Genomic DNA, 23,745 nt, shown 5'->3' with positions numbered 1-23,745 from the left:
AGTCATGGGATAAAGTGTAGCCTCCCTTCTCTGCAGGGATGGAGTGGGTGTGGATCGAGAAGTTTCCTCTTCATGAAACCAAATCTCCTAAAGATTTAGCATCATATCCCAAGAGATGAAGAGCAATTGTGAGTCAGGAATAAGACCCATGGAACAGTTTCTGACAGCTGTTGGGTTACCTCATCTAGGCTAACAGTCCGGAGGATGTAATATGACGTGAGATGCCAATCCTACACATTTCTTTCATTCCTTAGCTGCCTCATCAACAAGTGAAAACGATGTGTGTGAGAAGGTTCTGGATAAAACAACCAACCACTCCTTAACTGACACCCTCAAAGCTTAAATCATCAGAGTTCTTTCATAGTCTTCTCTACGTGGTAGTAAGAAGGGTAGTAATAGCAAAATGCATCTTTGAGGAGATTACTATTATTCTAACAATAATTATTATAAGATTATAACAGAATTATTAAATTCTTGCTATATGCTCAATACTTTTTCAATTACTGTCCTGTACCTATTATCGAGAAGATAATAATATTATAATTATTATTAAATCACAACTAAGATTTACCAGATTCCTGCTGTATGCTTAATACTATTCCAATACTTTACATGCATTGACTCATTTATTTTTCACAATAATACCTAGCAAAAATAGGTACTTTGGTGAGCCCTATTTTCCAGAGGAGAAAACTAAGCACAGAGATTAACTCATTGCACAGCCTAAGTAATTGGAATTATAGAGAAGCATTACCTTAATCAACTTCCATCTGACCTCAGACTGGATTGAACCCAGGATCCTCCTCTTACTAGCTGTGTGACTTTAGGTAAGTTAGAAACACTCTAAACCCCTCATCCTGATCTGTGAAATGGATTGATCATAGAATCCATATCATAGGGCTGCTGTGAGAATTAAGTGAAATTGTGACCAATAGTTATGGAGCATTTCCTATGTGCCAGGACCTGTCTGAGCATTTTGTATGAACTAGCATTATTATTGTTGTTACACTGTAATTACCATTATTATCAATTCAATCTGTAACCCTTTGCTTCTCTGTATTTGTGAATTCCTTAAGAATCCCGCAAAGCCCTCTGTTTTTGTTTTTGTTTTTTTTGCGGTACGTGGGCCTCTCACTGCTGTGGCCTCCCCCGTTATGGAGCACAGGCTCCGGATGCGCAGGCCCAGCAGCCACAGCTCACGGGCCCAGCCGCTCCGCGGCATGTGGGATCTTCCCGGACCGGGGCACGAACCCGTGTCCCCTGCATCGGCAGGCGGACTCCCAACCACCGTGCCACCAGGAAAGCCCCCGCAAAGCCCTCTGAATCACCAAAAAATAAGAAAAACCTTCATTTCGGTGTGATTTTCATATCCTCATTTTTTCACAAAGTACTTTAAAACATGTTTTTCAAAATTTGCAAAACTTAAATAGAAAGTAAAACTTTTCATAATCTCACCAACATAGAAACATAAAGTGAGAAGTGAAATCTCTGCTCACTCTTTCAATTCTCCCTCCCAGTTAACCCACCACCACCACCATCCATCCATCCACCAGTCCACCCATCCATCCATTCATTCCTTCACTTCCTAAATACTTTTGAGCACTTCTGCCATGCTGACAACAATTTTAGGCACTGGTGATATAATGGAGCCTGGAGGCTCCATGAACTGACTTTCACTCTATCCTGATGAAAAGTTCTAATCCTCATATGGTAACTCCCAGCAAAAGTCACTCCTTGGATAGCCAGAATCTTTCCCTAAGTGGACTGGGAATACGGAGATTTGTGTTACTTCCTTACCCTGAGTACCGAGAGCACCTTAGGTAACTCTTGGAATGTATGTTTAAGTCTTTATTTTTTTTATTTTTATTTTTTTTTTGCGGTACACGGGCCTCTCACTCTTGTGGCCTCTCCCGTTGCGGAGCACAGGTTCCGGACGCGCAGGCTCAGCGGCCATGGCTCACGGGCCCAGCTGCTCCGCGGCATGTGGCATCTTCCCGGACCGGGGCACAAACCCATGTCCCCTGCATCAGCAGGTGGACTCTCAACCACTGCGCCACCAGGAAAGCCCATGTTTAAGTCTTTATTGACAGACTTCCAACTCTAAGTTCTCTCGAAATCTGTCCCAAACTGGCAGAGTGGTGTTGCTGTTGGCAACATGTGGGACAGAACCAGAGTGGCTTTATGGCAGGACTGAGAAAGTCCCTCCACTTACCTCCACTCCAGGTGTCTGGCCCACCATCTGTCCTATGCCTGAAAGTCCCAAATTTATCACTTTAGTGGGTTAAAACCAAAGGCCTTGAATAAGATGCAGCTAAATAAAGTAAATGGTTTCCAAAGACTAACCAAGGACTATCTGTATTTCATCAGCTGCAGATCAGATTTTATTCCTGGAAACATTGATTTATTTGGAAACATTGATTTCCAAACGCATCAGAATTACCCAGGAACTTGTTTGAAATATAAATGTCCCAAGGCCAGCTCCAGGAAATTCTAACTCGATAGGTATGTGGTGGGTCCAGGGGATCCATGTTGTTTCAGGCAGGCCAGGTAATTCTGAGGCAGAAGTCTATGGACGCACTGACTGAGTTCAGGGTATGTTAGTGCTGTGGACGAGTCTGTTTGTGGAGTAGAGAGCAGACCTGAGGGGGCATCTTGGCTGGAACCTTAGGATGACAAGGACTGAGGCGCAAAGTGGGCAGAGGCAAGAATGGGTGATGCAACAGTAAGAAAAAGATGCCACAGGCCAGTCCTGGATGAATCAGTGGCTTTGAAAATGAAGCCCAGAGCTGAGGATATAGCCAGTCTCAGGGCAGCAAGGGAGCCATTCCCTCTCCCAGCTCTGTAGTTATGTCCTTCTAACTTAGAAACTGGTCCAACAATTACTGGCCATCACTTGGCTTCAGAACACTCAAGGGAGCTCTCAGCCTCTTTATGCACTTTAGTTTATGGCTTTGTTTGCTTCATCTCAGAAACTTTAAATGGTGACTTTGAGCCCTGAACATTTGCCTTTTCTTTTCCATTGAGTATATTTTCAACAAGGTAATTCGTTCATATGGAAACCCAGGAACTCAGAAGCTCCAGCTCCTGAGTGGAGGCTTAAGCTACCTGCTTTGAAAACAGGTGCAGGGAAGTCATGACCCTAAAAAACATCATAGAACAAAGTCTCTTTCCCTGTCCTAATTAAGGCTCATTCTAGCTCCAGAGACCAAAGTGTTTGGGTTAACTAGGGCCCCTGCTTGCCATATTTATTTACCCTAACACTCTACCTTCCGGCCTTTGAATGACACTGTCCGTTGATAGTGGGGACTCAGGTTTCTCCCAGTGAGCTGAGTGCTCTGGAGATAACCTGTCACCTCTCTTTAACATTGGGCTCCGGCAGATGTGTCCTCCAGGGGTCTCTATAGCTGGTCTTGCTTGGCAAAGAGCCTTGAACACATTTTCTCTCCATTCTACAAATCGCTTGTCCTAGAAGAGCAGGAAAATTGAATGGCACCCAAAACAGCTCGTATTTGCGTTTTTCTGGACATCTTTAAGGGGCGACTGGTGCTTGGGAAAGAATTAGTCTCCTGCTTTATGAAGCTGGATGCTTATTGGTTTTATCAGAAAGTGCATTCTGCTTAGTTGTCTACAATCGCAGGGAACACAGAGCTGGCCCCTGAGACCACCCGACGGATCTATGAGATGTTGTGACTATGGGCACCGCAAGATAATATAAAATGGTGGGAAAGCCGAAGGTTTAATGACTTGACTCCCTAATTCCCGGGAAAGCAGCCCTCAAACATCGCCAGGCTTCACCTCCAGGAATGGAGAAACGGAGACTACAGGCTAGATGCTCCTCAGGGAGAGTAGCCACGCTCACGTAACTGACACCAGCTACTTAGTGTCAGTTACAAATCAGCTCTTTCAGGAGAAGATTCCTCTTGAAAAAATAGTTTGCGCATAAAAACATGCACAGTTGGGTGGCAGTAGCCTGTGAGATGCCTTAGTAAACCTCTTCAACTCAGACTTGACTCATGACGCATAGGTGATGAGGGGACATGGGGTAGATGTGTGAAAATAGAACCTGCAAGGGACTCCTGTGTCAGAAGTCAGAGAACTAATGGCACTGACAGGGATGGGGGAGGGACTTTTGATAGCGCGTACCTATGCATGTTCAAAAACTTAATCCTCACAGCAATCCCATGAGGTTGCAGGTAGCCTCTCTACGCCTCGACTTGCACATCTGTAAAACGGGAATAAGTCACTAACCAAGGTCATATAGCTGGTAAGTGGCTGGACAAGCTCCGTGTCTCGTGTAATCGTGTATATGACTCTCGTCTACTCCTCATGGCTTTGCTTTAACCCAGGAAGTGCTTTTGCTCCAGACAACTGAAAAAACAAAAGCCACCCAATCTGCTTGCTGGCCCTCTCTTTTTCCTGACTCCCCTCCCCAGGCTGGGAGCGTGACTTCATTTGCCCCACAGTCTTTCTTTCAAATATGTTCATAATTCTTAATAAGGTGTCCACGTTCCCACAAACATTTTCATTTCAGTCAGAAGTGTTACAGGCTGAACAAGTTCATGCTCTAACACCACCGGGTTAGGCAATAAAAAAAGGGTGTTGCCAAACAAAAAGTATACCCAAGACGAGAGAGAGCGTGGTTAGCTGACTCAAGAGTGAGGACAACAGTAGATTGTTTCCAAGCATGCTATAAAATAATAATAATATAGAAATATAAAATAAGTCTATTTTAGGATAGATTGGTAGAGAACAAATTGTCTGCTTATGTACAGAAAGCTACAATTGCTCCTTCAAGGAAGTGGTTTGGTTGACAGGGATGAAAACCCCCAGTGGCAGAGTTTCACAGATCTGAGATTCTTCTCCTCCTCCTTCCTGTTTTCATGGTCTTGGGCCAGTTATTTAACTTTTCCAAACCTCAATTTCCTCGTTTGCCAAACAGGCATAATGATTCCTTGGTTTTAGGGTTTTTGTAAGAATTAAGTGTGTGGATGTGTCCCCATATTCTTGAAACACGATGGATGGCAGCCAGCGTTACTCTTGGAGTAGGTATGGAAAGAAACACTTTCAGACTTGGAAGAATAAAACCACATTTTTCTAAACATGCTTCTTGGCTCAGATGGTTTTCTTGTTTGGGCAGCTCTCTCCCTCTCTCTCTCTCTCTCTCTCTCTCTCTCTCAATGTATTTCCTAGATTCCTTCCAAGGCAAAAACAAAGCACTATCTGCAAACACCAGTGTTTGTAAATTGGTGAAACTCTAATGAGCTTTCTGAGAAGCTCTAAGTTTATTCTCAATTTTCAAGGAAGGAGATCTGGAACAGAGAAATCAAATAAGATTCTCAAAGATGTAACCTGGGTGTCTCTCAACTTTTATCTTGGTGCTTACTTAAGAGGTGGTAAATCATGTCTCCTTTAGCCCTAAAAAATTACCTGAGCAACAAAGTTTGCCTTGGGATTTTTCATCAAAGCAGGGGCCACCAGGTCCATAGGAAATATTTCAGATAATGCAGTTAGTCGGAAGCAAACTATAGCATCTATTGAATCTCATAGTCCTCTTTTGGCAACACTCTACAAGAATGCAAAGGGTTTTCCTCAGGGTGTGGTATGAAGGAGGGCCCTGATTTCAATTCTGAATCCCATCACCAGCTCTTCAATGCTTTTTTTTTTTCTTTTATGTTTTTCAGGTACTCTCCCCTAGGTATCGCCTGCCTAATTTGTGGGAAGATCATTGCCATCAAGGACTTAGAGGTGGTTGCTAGACAACTGGGGATGTACATGATCACGGTGATTGTCGGCCTCATCATCCATGGGGGCATCTTTCTCCCCTTGATTTACTTTCTAGTGACCAGGAAAAACCCTTTCTCTTTTTTTGCTGGAATTTTCCAAGCTTGGATCACTGCCCTGGGTACCGCTTCCAGGTAGAGAACACAAGAAATCACTGTTGTTTCTCTCTGCTCATTCCTTTTCCTTCTTTGTCACTTCCTCTTTTTCAAAACCTTCCCATCACAGCGTTCAGTGAGAACGCTTTTCACATATGTTTAAAATATTTTTGAAAAAGTGGAACATTTTAGATTCTTCACTCCTTTTAGGAACTTTTAAGCTTTCTGATGAACTTTTTGCTGGTATGTAGCTGTCTTGGAACTATGATCTCATATTGTTTCCCAGGTGAATACATGCTATTCATCTCTAGACATAATTTGCCACATATAGCATCAGTTCAGTTTTAAGTGTTTTCCAAAAGGGTGTAACAGGATGTTATTTTATTTAAGAAATTCTCTCACTTGTGATTTGAGAAAGGCTATTATATCACTGTACTGGAATAATTTTTCAAAAGTAGGAGAACAAGGTTTTGCAGGGTAAACGGTAGGTTAGGTGAGATTTTTCAGACAAACCGGAAATCAGACAAGTCTTTGAACCTGTAATGGAACTACTCTGCCCCATTGACTTTGAGGAAAGTCAGGTTGGCATTGATTTGACTTAACATTGACCGAGAGTCAGTTCCTTCTTCATTACCTAGTCCCAGTTCCTCCCAGAGGCCAGTGAGGACTCCAGAGATGTGCAAGCAAAAAAAAACCGCTTTTTTTTTTTTTTTTTTGATATCATCTTGGACTGAATTTAGCAAAAATAAAACCAACAACCCAACAAAAACAGATACATAAGAAACAGCCAGCAATGTAGAATTTCAAAGACTAAAAGAGTTTTATTCTTTCAGCCTGCAATAGTTGCTTTTATTTCTGCATGTGTATCCTTGGGTCACAAAACAAAGACTGAGGCCATAAAGCAGGTGGCAGGGAGGCAAGTAAACTCTGCAACCCATAGCTCAGCGTTATCTCTGGAGTCACAGGTTGGCAGGTCCTTGTTACAGAACCCATGACCACTCACTGCCAGGGAGGCAGCCGCTCTGTGACACAGGGAGACTGCTTTTTTTTTTTTTTTCCAAAACTACTGAGCAGTCAGTCAGGTTTTTCTTAAGTGACCTAACAGGCCAATAGTGGTGACAACCTGGGAAAGCCAAATTATATTTCCATCTTGCAAATCAGTGAGAATTCTGTACTAGTAGAGTGTGAGGTTTCAGAAAAAGCGAAAATCTATACAATTCGGGAGATCTAGATTCTGCATTCAGTTTCCCAAGATGAAGGGAAACACTTCAAAATTTTCTTTTTCCTTCTTGGTCCTATACATTTCTTATCGCTAAGTATCTCTATCCATAAAGATTTTCTCATTTTGGTGAAAAAGTTAACTTTTTTTTCAAAAATAAAAACAATCATGTTTAGTTTTATTTTTGTTTTCTGGTTATGAGCATGGTATTTGGTCATTATGAAAAAGTTCAGACAGTGTATAAAATTTTGGAGGAAGAAGAATGGGCAACACCACTGATAACTGGTAGTAACCTTTTTGTTAATCTTTACAGTTATGTACATTTCCAGTTCATATTATGTATAGATATTGTACACTGCTATTTTCACTGGTCAACATATCATAAAAGTTATGTTATATCTATTAATATAGCTCTTACTATATCTATTACTACATATCTATTACTACTATTTTTAAACTTCGTAATAATATACTGTAGGTACTACAATACATCCCCCACCCCAAATGTACATTTAAACCTTGTCTATTAAACAGGGCAGTGACAAGCATCCTTGTAAATACATTTCTGCAAGGATGTTTGGTGATCCCCTCGGGATAAATTTCTAGAAGTGGAATTTCTGAATCCAGTGGTAAGCACCCTGATGGTTTTGAAACATGTCACCAGATTACTATTTAGAAAAGTACACTCATTTATGTACCCACAAACTGGGTACGAGTGTGCCTTTATCCACCTGCTCATCAACACTGAACATTATCTGTCACTTTAATACTTTCAAATCCTATTGGTGAAAAGTGATCTCACTGAATTTGCATTATTTTGATTACTAGTGAGGGGAGACATCTTTTTTATGTTCTTTTTGACCATCCTTCCCTCCCCTCTTCTGCCCTGTGAATTGTTTGTGAGCTTAATTTCCTGTTGGGGTGTTTATCCTTCCCTGATTGGTTTTCAGCTCTCTACATGTATAGAAATATCAACTCATGTGTCATATGTTGTAAATAGTGTCCCCCTTCACTTGACATTTGTCTTAAAAACTTACAGTGCTTTTTTTTTTTTTTTTTTTTTTTTTTTTTTTTTGCGGTACGCGGGCTCTCACTGCTGTGTCCTCTCCCGTTGCGGAGCCCAGGCACAGCGGCCACGGCTCACGGGCCCAGCTGCTCTGCGGCATGTGGGATCTTCCCGGACCGGGGCACGAACCCGTGTCCCCTGCATCGGCAGGCGGACTCTCAACCACTGCGCCACCAGGGAAGCCCTTACAGCGCTTTTTGCCACTAGCAGGTTTTAATTTGTATGTAGTCAAAGTCGTCAGTGTTTTCCTTTGGTATTTAGAACTTTGATTTTGCTTAGGGATATCTTTTCTGCCAAAGATTATAAAATATAACTTTATATTTTCTTCCAATACCTTTATGGTTTTGATACTACACTATTTCAAAATATTATCATTATCTTTTCTTTTGAATGACTAGACAATTATCCTAGCCCCTTTATAAGACAAAGGTAAATCTTAAAAGCATAGGGGAAACCCAAAATCATATTTAAATCAAAGACAAAATCTTGGGTTATCTGACCAAGACCACAAGCATTAGACTCATATCTCCCCCTTGCCCTGTATTTCATCTGAAAAAAAAATATGGTTTTAATCTTTGGTTAAAATGTGGCTCTTGCCTAGATGAGGAATTTCTTTTTAAAAAAAGTCACTGTAGCAGGAGTCACGTACTAAGAATTAACTCAGGGTTTATTTGCCCTTATGACCACAGGGGAAAAGCCCTGGGACAGCCAGTGCTAAATATACTTTCCACCTCCTCAGACGTTGGACTGAATGGGGATGTGCAGGGGAAGGGTTGACCCCGTTTTCTCAATAGGCACAGAGGCTGGTGTCAGGGCAGCTGAATGGAGTGGGGATGGTCTGCGACACGTCTCTCTGCATCCCTCTGACTTCCGAGTGCGCTGTTAAAACTAATCTGGATAAAAACAAGAAGAATCTCAAGTACCAGACAGTTATTATTCGTTTGAAGACTGTCATATGGCCACTGAGGCAGGAACCAAAAAAACAATGTCAGAATGTCAGCCTGTTAACACAGGAAAGAGTTAAAATTCTCAAGTCCCAGTTTGGACTGATGGGGTACATATGGATTTTTAAGACACAAAGCCTGTCCGGTAGTGACATTAAGAATATTTTCATGCCTTACCAGTTGTTTCTTCCAATCTGTTGAATTGTCTAAAGACCCTTTGATGACACTGTGGGAAAATGAATGCAGTAATGATAATGGATATGTTCCAGTCCTCCCAGCAGTGTCCTTAGATTCATACCGATGAGAATTCAGCTGCCAACCATAGCCTTGCTGCCATTTCAGGCTAGTCATGGTGTCGTGGTAACCTCAAAGGGGTCTTAGGAAAGGGCTGGGAGTGTGTGAGAGAGGAATAAAGGGACACTACTTCTCATTAAAACAGCTGGGGCAGCAAGCCAGGTACGATGGCAGCCCAGCATGTGAATGAGGCCAGACTCCAACTTTTCTCCCTGGGTTTATAAGGCTTTGGTAATGAGAGCTCTCCAAGCATCCATTTCTTCTCCCCACCTAAGACCAAAGAGGAGGCATGAGAAAGACCCTTGACCTAAAATCACAAAGAATGTTCCAGTAAGATGACTCTGGTTTCCCTAAGGTTGTTAATAGGGCTTGTGGGTCCATGGGTTGATAACATGCAGATCTAGGAGACCCTAATTTTAGAACTTTAGGGACTTTTATGGTTCTGCGTGGGCCCTGGAATCTGCATTTTACTTAGCGTGCCTGCAGCTGACGGTCCTGTCCCACTCTCTGAGAAACTGACACCTCTGCAGATGTCTTTGTCCAGCTTGGCTGGAGCCCTAATTCTGACAAGTAGAAGGAGGGAGCTATGACTAAGGCTGTAAATGCAAGAGAGAAAAATGTGCTGTCTGCACTGGGGACAGTTTGCTAACGTTTGAATAAGAGAGAAGAGAATGGACCACAAGGTACTCCCATGGCAGTTGGAATGTTCTACATTGCTTTCCATATCACTTAAACTTTGAAGGAAATCCGCCTGCCCTCCTATCACCTCTATCCACATGGAAATAATATTCTGGCTTTCAGCAACACTTACTCTTATAGGTCTCCTGTTTTAGAAGGCACAGAACATGTCAGGAGCTCTGGCCTTTGAAATTGATTCATATGGTCGTGAATTCCCATCCCATGCCTGGGAGGAGTGGGGGTGAAGTCACTCCATGTTGGGTCTTTGATTAGCTCCAGAGCACAGGCTTTTCTGCCCTATGTCATTGGAGAGACTGTAGAATTGGCAATGACCATTTATCAGGGAGCTGGACTGTCTGTGAGGGTCCCCAGTGAATTGCTAGAAGCTTGGACTCTTGCTAAATGGTCATTAACATATTTGTCCAGCCTTCTCAACATTAGCAGGCCTGGCTCAGGGCAATTCCCAGGGGCTAGATACAACCCGTGTAGTCATCTTGTTGGAAACAGTGTTTCTAGCATGAAATTATGGGTCATTCAAGAATTCCTCATTCCATCTTACTGTTGGTAGCTGATCCTTTTCTGACACTTTATTTTGGCAGCCCAATTGATGTGGGCAATCACATGGGCTTCAATATTTAATCCAAGATGGAAACAATGACCAAAGGGAAAGGAGAACTTGAAGCTCTGAGTAGATCTCAAAAGCTAGAACCAACAAAAATATGTTGCTGACTATTACCATGTTAATAAGATTGTATTTGAGACCCCAAATCAATGGGCTTTTTTATCTTTATTATTAGAATTAAATTTTATTTGGATTTTATTTTTTAAATTTTTACTGGAGTACAGAACTCTACTCAATACTCTGTAATGGCCTATATGGCAAATCGATGGTTTTTAATTTAGCTCCAGATACTGCTTTTTTCAAGTCACATTGATTGGAACAAAAGAACGAAAGCTTTGTGGTGGCATTTCGGTTTGTGCTTTGTCTTGCTTCTCTAAAATGGACATAACTCTTGTCTCTCTCTCTCTCTTTGCCCCTTAGTGCCGGAACTTTGCCCGTCACCTTCCGTTGCCTAGAAGAAAATCTGGGGATTGATAAGCGTGTAACCAGATTTGTCCTACCAGTTGGAGCAACCATTAACATGGACGGTACAGCCCTTTATGAAGCCGTAGCCGCCATCTTTATAGCCCAGATGAATGGCGTCATCCTAGATGGAGGCCAGATTGTGACCGTAAGGTGAGTGAAATGGGTGGTGTGAAGCACTGAAACAACTTTTGACCTTATCCCCTTCCACGCTAACTCCATTTCACAGAGGCCACTTGAACTGCTGTTCTCCAGTTAGAAGAATGGTGAGGGAAGTAAAGGAGAAGAGGAACTACTGGCAGGCTCAAAGGGAAGATTGGTTCAGAAGGAATCAGGCTCATATTAATGCCTTATGTTTGTATTGCCCATGTGAAATTGCTTCAGAAATTTGATATTATTTGATTTTTAACAATCCTGTGACATTGCAAGGCAGTTATTTCTATTATTTAATAGATGAGGAAGCACAGGCTTCAAGGGGCATGGTAGTTTGTCTGAGGCTGTAATACCATCAGTAACGAGCCAGCAGGGCTGTCACTGGGGCCAACATCGACTGACTCTGGATCCAATTTCTCTTTCATTAAAATATGTTCCCTTCAGCATTCCGAGGAGTGACGGCAAAAATGATGAAATACGGGGAGGAAGAGATTCCTCAATATAGCATAACATTATATTACAAATAAACAGCAAATATTTTTTGTTGTTTTTACTAAAGGTATTTTTACCATATGTATTCATCATTTTAAAAAATTCAGAAAGAATACTTTTCCAAGACGTCACTAAAAACACATCGCTTCTCTGCAAACTTAAAGATCACACCTATTTACATATATTAATTTATCTAATCCTCACAACCACCCTATGAGGTATGTACTTGTCTCAGTCAGCTTGGGCTGCTGTAACAAAATACCATAGACTATGGCTCAAACAGCAGATGTTTACTTCTCACAGTTCTGGAGGCTGGGAAGTCCAAGATTAAGGGGCCGGCGGGTTCAGCTCCTGGTGAATGTCCTCGTCCTGGCTTGCATATGACTGCCTTCTAGATGTTTGCTCACATGGCCCTACCTTGGTGCATGGAGAGAGAGAGCGAGCTCTCTTACATCTCTGCTTATAAGGACACTAATCCCATCATGAGGGCTCTACCTTCATGACCTAATTACTTCCCAAGGCTGTATCTCCAAACACCATCACACTGGAGGTGAGGGCTTGAACAAATGAATTCAGGGGGGACACAACTCAGCCCATAGCAGTACTGTAGGAGAGCCTCAGTTTCCTGTATAATGGGTACAATAATCATATATTCTAGTGTGGCTGAGAGCATAGTCACCTGTCAATAAATGTTAGCTACTAGTATTATTACTATTACTGATGCTTAATAAAATACAGTACTCCTAGGATATGAAAGAAAAATGTGACTATGATATAGTGAGTGCCGTGATGTTACTCAGTGGAAAACGTGCTTTGGGTCAGGTTATCAAGCCATCTAAGTCCTGTCCTAACAGATTGCATGTGAGACTGCCAATCTCCCTTGCTTTAAAATTCAAAGACAAATAGAGCTTCTTAATGGCCCTGAATTCTCCCCAATGATGAAGCAACCATGTTCGCATCAAGCTCACACCATTAGATGAGGACTTAGAGGTGGGAGGATGTACCAGGGAGTGACCAGGTGGTTGAGACTGTGCTTGGATTATTTAAATTTATCCTTTATTTTAACAATGATACGACTGAGAATTTTCACTGGACGAAGGATAAAGTTGGCCAAATATATTTAATACTTGTGCCCCTGGCAACTTCAGCTGAATCTGCCATATCTGTACATGTCACAAGGGCTGTCTCTGGGGGGACTGCCCCCTCTCCATGGAGTGTATGTAGTTCAATGTCTTCAATTTAGTCAGAAAAATATAGCCAAGTCCAGCTTCATTGCTGTGCTTCCAAGTACATTCCTCATCTTTTCATTTCCCTGCAGGCAGGAGAACAGTGGCCAGGAATTCTCAGCAAATTCATTAAGTCATAGCGTTTTCAATGTGAGGAGGAATCAAGGGACATCAAAAGCCAGTGTGGTATTGGAATCAAGCAGACAAGTGTTCAAATCCCAGCAGACCATGTTCAAGCTGTGTGACCCTAAGTTTCTCCACCCTTCCAATCAGTGGTACTACCGTATGTACCTTGCAGGGTTACTGTGACATTCTGCTGTGATTAATGTGTGTGTGTGGTAACTTGTACAACATCCAAGAACCAGCCATAGGGAAATGAGTCAGGGAAGGACAGGAAAAGCAGGAGGGGATAAAAGGACATGGGGAGATCACCGCCCAGGGAGCTTTCACAGGACTTACAATGCCCCAGACACTCCACCTGTGGTCAGGTGAGGGTATAATTGGGACGGAGGAACAGAAAGAGAACCAGCCACCAGGAAGATTTCTTTATAGGATTTTGTCTCACACAACCAAGGGGTAACAAGACAATGTGGCCACAGTACACAGGGATGTGTAAGAGTGACTCATGTAATAGAAGCAACTGATGTAAACAAAATTGCCTAGGCCAAGATCATTGGAACTTGGGAAGCTCCCCTTCCCTGGTGTTCTATCCATCTTGGGAAAATGACTGAGAATTCCCACCTGCCATCTCTCAGGACTAAGGATGTTTTCATTGCAAAGCAGCTCCGGTTGCAATGTGCTGGCCTCTTCTAAGTGTTTTATTTCTGAGCTCCTGATGCCTCTACAAGTGAGACACCATTGTTATCTTCTTTTCTACAGATAAGAAAATCAAGGCACAAAGAGGTTAAGTAAGTTGCCCAAAGTTATGTGGTTAAGTGGCAGAGTTGGGATTTGAACCTAGGTCATTCAACTCTAGAACCTTCACTGATAACCACTACACGCTACTACCTCCTATGACCTAGATGGATCTCCCACCAAAATGGAGTTCTTTAAACCCTGACAACAACTCCATGTTAATGGAGCAGGGGAAAAGCAAAGATGGGTTCTAGATCCCACCTAGTGGAAGTGTCTATTCTGTGAAAGCCTAAATGTGGGAAGGATGGCAATGTGGAAAAACCAGTGCAAAACACAAGACCTCCCAGGACCTTTCTTTCCTCATATGTAAGAGTAGGTAAATTTGGGTTCCTCTTGACCGTAAGACCAGGATTCTGAGCTTGGACACACCAGTTGGCAAACCAGTTTGGGAGTCTGATTCTTAGTTTCAAGCCCGAAGACCTACCAAAAAAATTCTGGAATCATATAACCACAAAGAAAGCAGCCCCTTTTTTCTTTTCAGCAGCTAGAAAAGCAAGTTGCAAATCCATGTTTTCCTAAGCCTCCTTCCATTTAGAAATGATGATAGCTTTTATAATTAACATCCAGAAAAGAGGAGAAAAAGTCACTGCCCTTTGCTGGACCACAGAGGCCCTCTGGTGTCTAGACAGGGCCCTTGAACCCTAGATTAAACCCTCTTCCGGAGACGACTTCAAAATGGTGCTGAGTATGCCCTAGGCATTGCTTGGAAAGCAAGGGATGAGATGCTTCAGAAGGAAAGCCTCCTGTTATTTTATTGTCATGTCTTGGCACCCTCTTTCTGAATAATGTATCTTCCAGCCCATGGTGGAACGTCCAGGCATCTGAACCTTAATGCCCTTTGGAATTCTTTTGGTTTGTTCCCCCGATGTCCACTCAGCTGAGTCTGGATACTCGCTGTTATGAGTTCTCATGTTAACATTGGCAACCTTCTCAGACTCTTGCCACGCAGACTAGAAGTCTCTGCTTCTCACAGAGACGTAAAGGGGTAAGCAGAAATGAATGCTGTGGTGTTCCTGTGGAAGGATTAAGGGTGACTTGTTTTTCTTCTTTAATATTTCCTTGCCTGCTTTTAGAGCCATGCTTACCTTGTTTGAGCCCTGTGGTATATTCAGTGAACTGGATGTCGTGATGGGGGTGAGACTCTCATCCATGAATTTATGAGTTTCCACCAAGGTTAAGCAGCATCCAAATAGACCCTATTTCCTGGGTCTTGGTCCTCCAGATTTCTTTATTCCTTGGGAGGAGAAGGGGATTTTATGATTGCCGGCAGAAATGAGAGCCGAGAATTGCCTGCCAGGGATGGTTTTGCCAAGACCACTTTCTCTTCCCTTGACCCGGCCTTTTCTGTTCTCACAGCCTCACGGCCACGCTGGCCAGCGTTGGGGCAGCCAGTATCCCCAGTGCCGGGCTCGTCACCATGCTCCTCATTCTGACGGCTGTGGGCTTGCCGACCGAGGACATCAGCCTGCTGGTGGCTGTGGACTGGCTGCTGTAAGTGTCTGTGTATGTGCTTCTGCTGGGGATGTGAACACTGCCTCCCAGGGGTGGACAAGATGCAGGGCTGCAGCCAGGATCTTCACCAATCCCCCTGAGAACTCCCCTGTTTCCCTCCTCCTTTCTTCCTTCCAACATCTGCTGAGTGCTTATTTGGGAACCAGAGAAGGAAAAGAATCTTTGAGGGCTTCAGAGTCTAGCGGAGGAAGCAGGTAAATTATAAGACAAAGTTAAAAGCAACGCTATAATGGGGGCTGCCCTGGTGGCGCAGTGGTTGAGAGTCCGCCTGCCGATGCAGGGGACACGGGTTCGTGCCCCAGTCCGGGAAGATCCCACATGCGGCGGAGCAGCTGGGCCCGTGAGCCATGGCCGCTGAGCCTGCGCATCCGGAGCCTGTGCTATAAGGGACCCTTACCAAAGCAGGCAAAGGATCTCAAGGCACTATGCTGAGTGAACGAAGCACAAAGGAATATATACTGTATGATTCCATTTCTATGATGCTCTAGGAAAGACAATATAATCTCTAGCAATAGAAAGAGATCATGGTTGCCTGGGCCCAGAAGTAGAGGCATGAGGATTGACTGGGAAGGGCACAAAGAAAGCTTTAGGAGGGATAGAAATGTTCCACGTACACAGGTATGCACAGGTGTCCACATTTGTCGAAACTCACCATACCACACGCTTAAAATGGGTACATTTTATTGTATGTAAATTACACTTCAACAAAGTAGATTTTAAAAGAGCACACACATAGAAGAATAGCGACGGAGACAGACACACATCCCAGACTAGGATGGAAGGGCAGAGTGGAGAAGTCAGAAAACAAGGAAGATGGCTGCTGAGTTTGAGGGCCTACGATGCGCCAGCTGCTGCCTCTAGCAACCGCCATTTTATAGATAAGAAGCCTGAGGTTTAGGGAGAATGAGTGGAGATTGGGCCTTAGGTCTGCTTGGCTTTGGAGGCCACCAATTCATAATCATGGCCGCATTCAAGCTTCTAAAGGCAGTGACAGCTGAGCTGGATCATAACGGGTAAGTAGAAGTTACCCAGGTGTCCATAACTGTGTTGGGGGCAATAGGACTTTCTGGTCAAGGCCAGCCCGCACAAAGGCACTGAGGCAACAAATCGTATGGGGACCTATGAGTGGTTTGATATTGTTGGAGCACAAAGTGTAAGGCAAGGAGTGGTAAAAGGTGAGGCAAGATGGACAGCCTTGAGGCCATGCAGAGATGCTTGAACTTGACAGTGTATACATAGCCCAGCTCCCTTTCCCAGTGAAGGGCATTGTCCTAGTGTGGGACTCTCAGCCCATTCCCAAAGGTGGGTCAGTCTAGCCAGATGGTCCCCCAAAAGGAGGTTGGAATCAATTCTTGCTAAGGTCTCACTGGGGCTCTGATATTCTATGGGATGTACACTGATACTTCTGGTCCAGCACTGGAGCTAAGTGACAGGAGCTGGGGGATGCCATTGGCTTCAAAGTCAGAGGCTCGGAGTAACAAGTGCAGAGATCCAAGGCCAAAGTGCTCACACTTATTTTCTTTTTATTACCCTACATTCCATTAGCAATCTTTCTGACATTTATTGACAAAGATTTTAAGAGCCAGAAGCCACATTTTATGGACTTGAGTTTCCTCGATGCTAAAACAAGTTGCACTCTTCTACAACCACCCTTCCAAAGAGAGAAATGTGCAAGTGACTGAAGGGAAGAAGGACATCTGGGAAGGCTAGAAGGAAGCCTGGTCTTTCCAGAAAGCTTGCTTGCTGTTGAAGTTTAGGTTAGAACTGAGAAGTGCACTGAATCTGTTCAACTCAGGAGGGCTGCGAGGAAGGGCACGGATCTTCCTGACTGGTTCTTCCGTCACCAGAGAAATGCTCTGGAAATGCCTTTAGTGGGAAGGTGACGAGCAAAGGAAATGACTCTTATCTGTCCCTGCCTGTCTCTCTCAGGCGGGGATGGCAGGGTCCTCAGCGCCACCTTGGTTGCCCTCTGTGCCCTACGCTGGCCCCAAGGGGCAATCTTTCTCATGAGGTCCATTCAGACGGGGCAGTCATGGGGGCAGCTGAGATTCGGTGGCAGTGAATCGTGGAAGGATTTGGAGGGAATAGGATGGAGACAGAGGGGTGGGGTTGGATTTGGTTAGGAGGAGGACAAAGAGGAAATGAAGACAGTGGCAACCGCTTGGGGACAGAGCACACGGCAGGAGCTCAATAAATGCATGCTAAAAGTCACCCACAGAGCTGCTGCGTGATAACCAGGGGCCTTTCTACACATGAAGAAAGACAGAGGAAGCTATTAAAGTCCCAGCTGCTTCCCTTGTGGCTTCGGCTTACTGAGCCCCCTGCCTCTTTGCCCCTTGAACTTTCGTTGTCATCGAGGGTCCTTTGCCTGCTCCGATTACATTGCCTATTCTCTTCTTGGGCTTGTTGCTGAGGCTTGAAATCCACCATTAGAGATTCATCTCTTTAACAGTTATTATTATAGATGCTGCCTCCATTATAATGCAAATGCATTTAAGTGGAAAAATGTACTTGTGTTATCAGGAATGAAGGAAAGGAGCAGATATTTGGTGGTACCACCATGCTCTTTTTTTTTTTTTAACATCTTTATTGGAGTATAATTGCTTTACAATGGTGTGTTAGTTTCTGCTTTATAACAAAGTGAATCAGTTATACATAAACATATGTTCCCATATCTCTTCCCTCTTGCATCTCCCTCCCTCCCTCCCTCCCTATCCCACCCCTCTAGGCGGTCACAAAGCCCCAAGCTGATCTCCCTGTGCTATGTGGCTGCTTCCCACTAGCTATCTATTTTACGTTTGGTAGCGTATATATGTCCATGCCTCTCTCTCGCTTTGTCACAGCTTACCCTTCCCCCTCCCCATCCATGCTCTTTACATCAGTTTAAAGTTAATCCTTAAAGATCACTATGGTGTGTTTAACAGATGAGGAAACTGGGCATCAAAAGGCACAGGGGAGCTTGTGTGGCCAGGTCAGGGCCCTTCACGCCACCGCACACAGCATCCTAGTTGGTACCCAGCAGATCTAACAGTGGGGAGGAGGAACAGAGGGGTCCAGAGTCAGAGACGTTGGGGAAAACAGACCGATTCGGGTCACCCCCGGTTCTACATGCTAATCAGAGAATTTTTTGTTTGACCTGGTTTTTCCCCTCTCCCAGGACTAAAACAAAACAAAACAAACAGGTTAAGTGGGGACAAATGGGATACAATCAAGGTCTCAGCCACTCTTAGAATTCAAGTCCTCCAGCCCCACCCCCCCAGGTCATTCACTGTGGGCCCTGTCTTTCTGACAGTCATGTGCTTCCAAGCCTGTTGGAGGAGAGTCACCTCATGAAACATTCCAGACCCTGTCTCCTCCTGACCTAAATGTTAGCGAATGGGCGCTCAGGTGCTCACACTTGCACCCAGAGCAGGGCGTCTCAACTCCGGGGCTGAAACGTGCTGGCAGAACAACAAGAAAATGATGATACATTTGGATTAACTCTACTGATGAAATTGCATTTGAGAAAACTCTACCCCAGGCTGCAGCTGGAAAGGGAAGAGTGATTGAAGGCTCGCCTCGAGTTCTGGGGTCTGATCTCAGATGGAAAGAGGCACCGTGATCAAGGGAAGAAAGGCAGAGGCAGGAGCCCTGGGTCTGAGCTCTGCACCTGGTCGCTGTGGGGCTGCGGGCGAGTTACTCACTCTCTGGATTCAGCTGTGTCGTGTGTACAATGGGAACAGTAACTTACCGGCTTGAAAGCACAGTCTAGACCCCATGCCCTTGAGTGCCCTTCTAGTTTTAAGACCCAGACTAGGCTTCTGCTGGTGACGGATGTTTGTATACAATAAGCATGAACGTTCCTTTTCAGAAGCAAAGAAGAAGGGAGGGTAGAGGATCCTGGGAAAGTGTGCATAGGGGTCTGTAGCTAGGTCAGATCTGCTTTGAATTAGGAATGGTTCCACATTCTTTGTCACCAGCAAGAGGAGTTCTGGAAACACGCTCTTGGTCATGGGCGCCGTGGCTGTTGGGTGCCCATCAGCGTGTGAGTGGGGCAGGGGCATGAGTTGAGAGAGGGGGTGCAGGGATTCCCTGGTGACACGTAGTCTGTGGAGGGAGAGCAGAGACAAAGAACAGGGGGGCGTTTCTTTTCCTCCCCAGGCAAGGTTTGTAAGCTTTCAATTTGTAAGCTTTCAACTTTTCAATTTAAAACCAAACAAAGCCCGCAGTGACATTTAACGTGCCAGAGTGTTTGCCAGCTGCTGGAGATCAGCCAGCCTCATTACTGCCCGCCGAGCCCTGGACGTTTTTCAATGAACAGGCTTAGCTGCTCTGTAAATGTCATGGTGGAAACCAAGATTCTGAGCCCTGAAAAGTACCCGAGTCCTAGAACACCGGATGGGTGGGGCTGGTAAAAACAGAACCTTCCCCAGAATCTAAGAAGCCCTTTGTAACAGGAGTCCTTGGCAGGTGTTTATGAGATCTTGTGACACCCCTCTCTCTCTGAAGGATTCAGGATGGAAGAGAACTGTGGGCCAATACCAGGAAGAGATGATAAATAACTGGGAAAGCCAAGTGCATCTATGGCCCACTTATCACATGGGACTGCTAGTGAGATTGTTCCTGGGGACATATTTGCTCATGAGGGGGTATACTTGAGACGGCACTTATAAGGAAGCCTGAGGGCGCCTCCACCCTGCAGCGGGCACTCAGAGGCTCCCTCATTAGCCTCCCAGGATGGAATGGAGCATTGGTTCGCAAACTCGAGCGTGCACCAAAACCTCCTGGAGATTCAGGAGATCTGGGGAGGGGCCCGAGAAGTAGCTTTTCTAACAGGTTCCCAGGGGATGCTGATGATTGGTCCAGGGACCTGACTTCCAGAAGCAATGGACCAGAATTAGGGAGCAGCAGCTCCTGACTGTAGTATATGAGCATCTCTACTCTTTTTTGAGCACTGGTTGACATCATGTGCGTCCATGCAATGAAACTAGATCAAAAGGACACAGGACTCTGACAGCTAATGCTCAGTGAGTGCCCCTTCATCGTCAGACATTGTTCTAAGCACTTTACACAGACTTGTTTAAAAAGTTGCAGCAAATTTTGAGGCAGCTAGTAATATTATCCCTGTTTTACAGTTGAGAAAACTGAGGCTGAGAGCCAAGAAACTTATCTCAGTTTAGTAGATATTAAAGGGCTGAACTGGAATTGAAAGTCAGACAATCCAGCTATTTCTTAGATGTTCCAGGCTTGCCCATCTGTGTTCTCGTTCTCTTATTTAAGACACACATAACTGATTTAACCCTCATTCCATGTCTGGTGGACACCAATCCCTACATCTACCCTATCTCTGAAGAGTCTAGGGGCTCATGTTTAAGCCTTTTGCTTTGATTTCCTATTTCCACTGATTTCTCCGTTTTTCTGCATCTTACCTCATCTTCTTTCTCTGTCATCCTTAGCATGACATCCTTATCCTTTTCGACTAAGTCTTTTCTTCCCCTGCTAAAATGTCCCTGACTCAACACAGCGTAATTGCCCATCAGGGGGGTGGGGTGGAGGCGGGGCGATAGTTCCACACAGCGAAATCATGTTTTAATGCTCACAAAAGAAATATGTGCTCCTGGAAGGGAGAGGAGGGACCAAGCTCGGGAGAGTTATAAAATGAGAAAGAGAAGTCTCCCTTCACCTACAATTGAATCTTGAAAAGGAGCAGAATATGCGACTCCCTGCAAAATGCCAGTTGGCATGTGGGTTATTTTAAGCTGAAAGCAGTCAAGACCCAGCAGACTCAAGACAAGCTTTTTACCTCCCCTTAACTGCCTACAAGAATTTAGAAAGGAGGCCTATACCAGGAAGAATGCTATTACCAGAGAGAACTTTTTCACCAGAGAGACTTACCTGCGTGGCAGGGCAAACATTTTTTTACCGAATATTTGCTCTTCCTGTGCATTGTTTCCCCGCCCCCCTTTCAAGCCCCAGACCCTTATCCCCTTCCTTAGCTTAGGATGGGATATAAACCTCAACTGCCTGACTGCTTTTGAGTCTCCTATTTTTATAAGGCTCAGGTATGTACAAAATTAAATTTTCCTATATGTACAAAATTACACTTGATCTTAGCCATAAGGCCGAGAAGCGATTGTATATGTACAAAATTAAATTTTCAATATAATTATTAGACCAGCCAAAGAATCTAGAAGGGAGGAAGGGAAAATTTTTCCGCCCCTATAATTTCAGGTCTTGTTTCTCTAAAGTAATCACTGCTAATACTAATTTACAGAAAGTAAAATGTTAATAATAGGCATTTATTTTCTTTAAAAAAAAATCCTTTAGTGTCCCCCACACGGGGAACCTCTCCCTACACCTGTTTAGTTCCAGTCTCTGCCTGCCTTGCTGGGCTTCCTGGCTCTCCTCCTCTGTGTCTTCCCCCAGCTTTCAAGACACCTCTCTCATTCTCCTCTGCAAGGGAATCTTGTGTCTCTCGGCGTCTCTCTCCTTCTTCTAGATCTTGTCCTGCATCCTAACTTTTCACCACCAAAATATCCAACTGGATGTTCGCTAAACAAAAGACAGTTCTCCTTCTAGAGTTAATCTGCCACTTCTTAAATAATGATCCATCCCCACCCTGCGTCCTTCACATACCTGCCTACCTCCTTCCCCCAGGTCCTACCCATGTCATAAACGAATGTGGTATCGACTCTCAAAGGGCTAATAGTCTAGTAATGGGGATAGATGTGGTCAAAAAATCCCCACAGCGCTAGGTGCAAAAGAGGAACGTATAAGACGTGATGGAGGAGTAAGATAGGATGATGATGGCGGTGAGCAGTTAAGGTTGAGCGCTGAGTTTGGGTCAGGCGCCCCGTGAAGCCTTTTGTAGGCAGAGTTTGGCTGAGGACCTCTCAGAGGACAGGCGCTCCATGTGGGTTAGCCGTTGTTACCTTCTCCACATGCTTGCAGGTGGACATGACTTTCCGTGTATTACAAATGAGAAAGCTGAGTGGAAAAAGCTGTTTTCCCAGCTAATCCTGCTGGAGCCAGGATTGCAATCCAGGCTTGAGTCCAAAATTCACACTCTTAACCAATGCTTCTGTGGGTCCTTCTTCCCTTCCCTAATCCCATGTGGTTTGAGCTCGCAGCTGCCCGGAACCGTGCCAGCCTTCTCAAGGTCTGGGGCCTCAGGCGACCCACCTGCCACACTGTGCACCCTGCATTCTGAGACGCAGACACAGTGATCTGTTTCTATGAATATTAAGCTGACTCGTATGAAATTGCCAATAGTCGGCCTTTCTGGACTCATTAAAATGGGAATTTCACGTGGTTCACTCCAATACCAGGGACCAGATGAATCTTGAGTGACCCTGCCCCCTTGGTTCTGTTCGTCTGTGAGCAGGACTTCCAGACAATCCCACCGTCTTCCTGCCAGAAGATTTAGACTGAAAGAAGGAGAAGGAGAGAGAGCACCTTGGCAAATGCTTTTCTTCCAGGGCACCAGACCCGGTGCCGCAGCGTGAAGGGGCTTCGTCAAGCTCCCCTCTTGGTTCTGATTCCCGGTAGTCCCCAAAGAATAGCTATGTCATCTGTAGTGAATTCATTCAGTTAAAGATTCTGCCTTCACCTCTGTCCCCTTCTCAAGGTCCTGACACACCACATCCAGACCCAAGAATAACAGCAAGTCCTCTAAAATTCTTCTTACCAAGCAGCCTAAAAACTCCGGAGGTCAGCAGGGTTTCATGAACGGGTCAGGGCTGTTGGGAGAGAAAATGAAAGTATTTGCCTGTGGAGAAATTTTCCACATGTGAACCATAAATCCCCATATCCTGCTTTTGGCCAGAATCGGACTTCCCCAGAGTTGGTCAGATATTCCCCTGTGGCCTCAAAAGCAAACTGAAATTTCTGTCTTCCGTCTGCCTCTGTCTACCGTTCCGTCTCCTCGCCGTCTCAGTCAGTCTTCTTGAATAAGTTGATTCTACATAGTACGCCCTCTTCCTCATCTCTCATTCAAGTTTCTAGCGATGGAGAGCAGGCTTCTGTTGTCCCTGCCTCTGTATCGAAGCTACCCTTGCCAGGTCAATCATGGCCTCTTCGTTGCTGAAACCAAGAGACACTGGTTTCCCTTATCTCACCCGACCTCCAGGCAATCATGGGTATTGTCCTTCACACCTCTATTTTTGAAACACTCTTCCCCCAGGCTCTTCTAATTTCCTGCCACCTTTGCAGGCTCTTACTCCTTTGCCCAGTCCTTAAATGTTGGTGTCCCTCAGGGTTCTAGACTAGATTGTCTGCTTGTCTCACTCTACTTCTCCCCAAGGATGA

The 23,745-nt window shown here is 44.6% G+C and overlaps 1 protein-coding gene across 1 annotated transcript in view; it reads left to right on the top strand.

The window, feature by feature from the left end:
* SLC1A2 (solute carrier family 1 member 2) overlaps nucleotides 1-23,745 on the top strand; it is a 49,204-nt gene that overhangs the window by 16,767 nt on the left and 8,692 nt on the right. Inside the window, exons 6-8 of the mRNA XM_033860469.2 lie at nucleotides 5,682-5,915; nucleotides 11,120-11,314; nucleotides 15,304-15,438. Of these exons, the coding sequence (XP_033716360.2) occupies nucleotides 5,682-5,915; nucleotides 11,120-11,314; nucleotides 15,304-15,438 (564 nt within the window). The remainder of the gene's footprint in view (nucleotides 1-5,681; nucleotides 5,916-11,119; nucleotides 11,315-15,303; nucleotides 15,439-23,745) is intronic.

Source organism: Tursiops truncatus, chromosome 8 (genome assembly GCF_011762595.2).
Source record: "Tursiops truncatus isolate mTurTru1 chromosome 8, mTurTru1.mat.Y, whole genome shotgun sequence".
In the NCBI taxonomy this organism is placed as follows: Eukaryota; Metazoa; Chordata; class Mammalia; order Artiodactyla; family Delphinidae; genus Tursiops; species Tursiops truncatus.
Note: the sequence above shows the minus strand (reverse complement) of the source record. Positions and strands in the feature narration are given on the sequence as shown.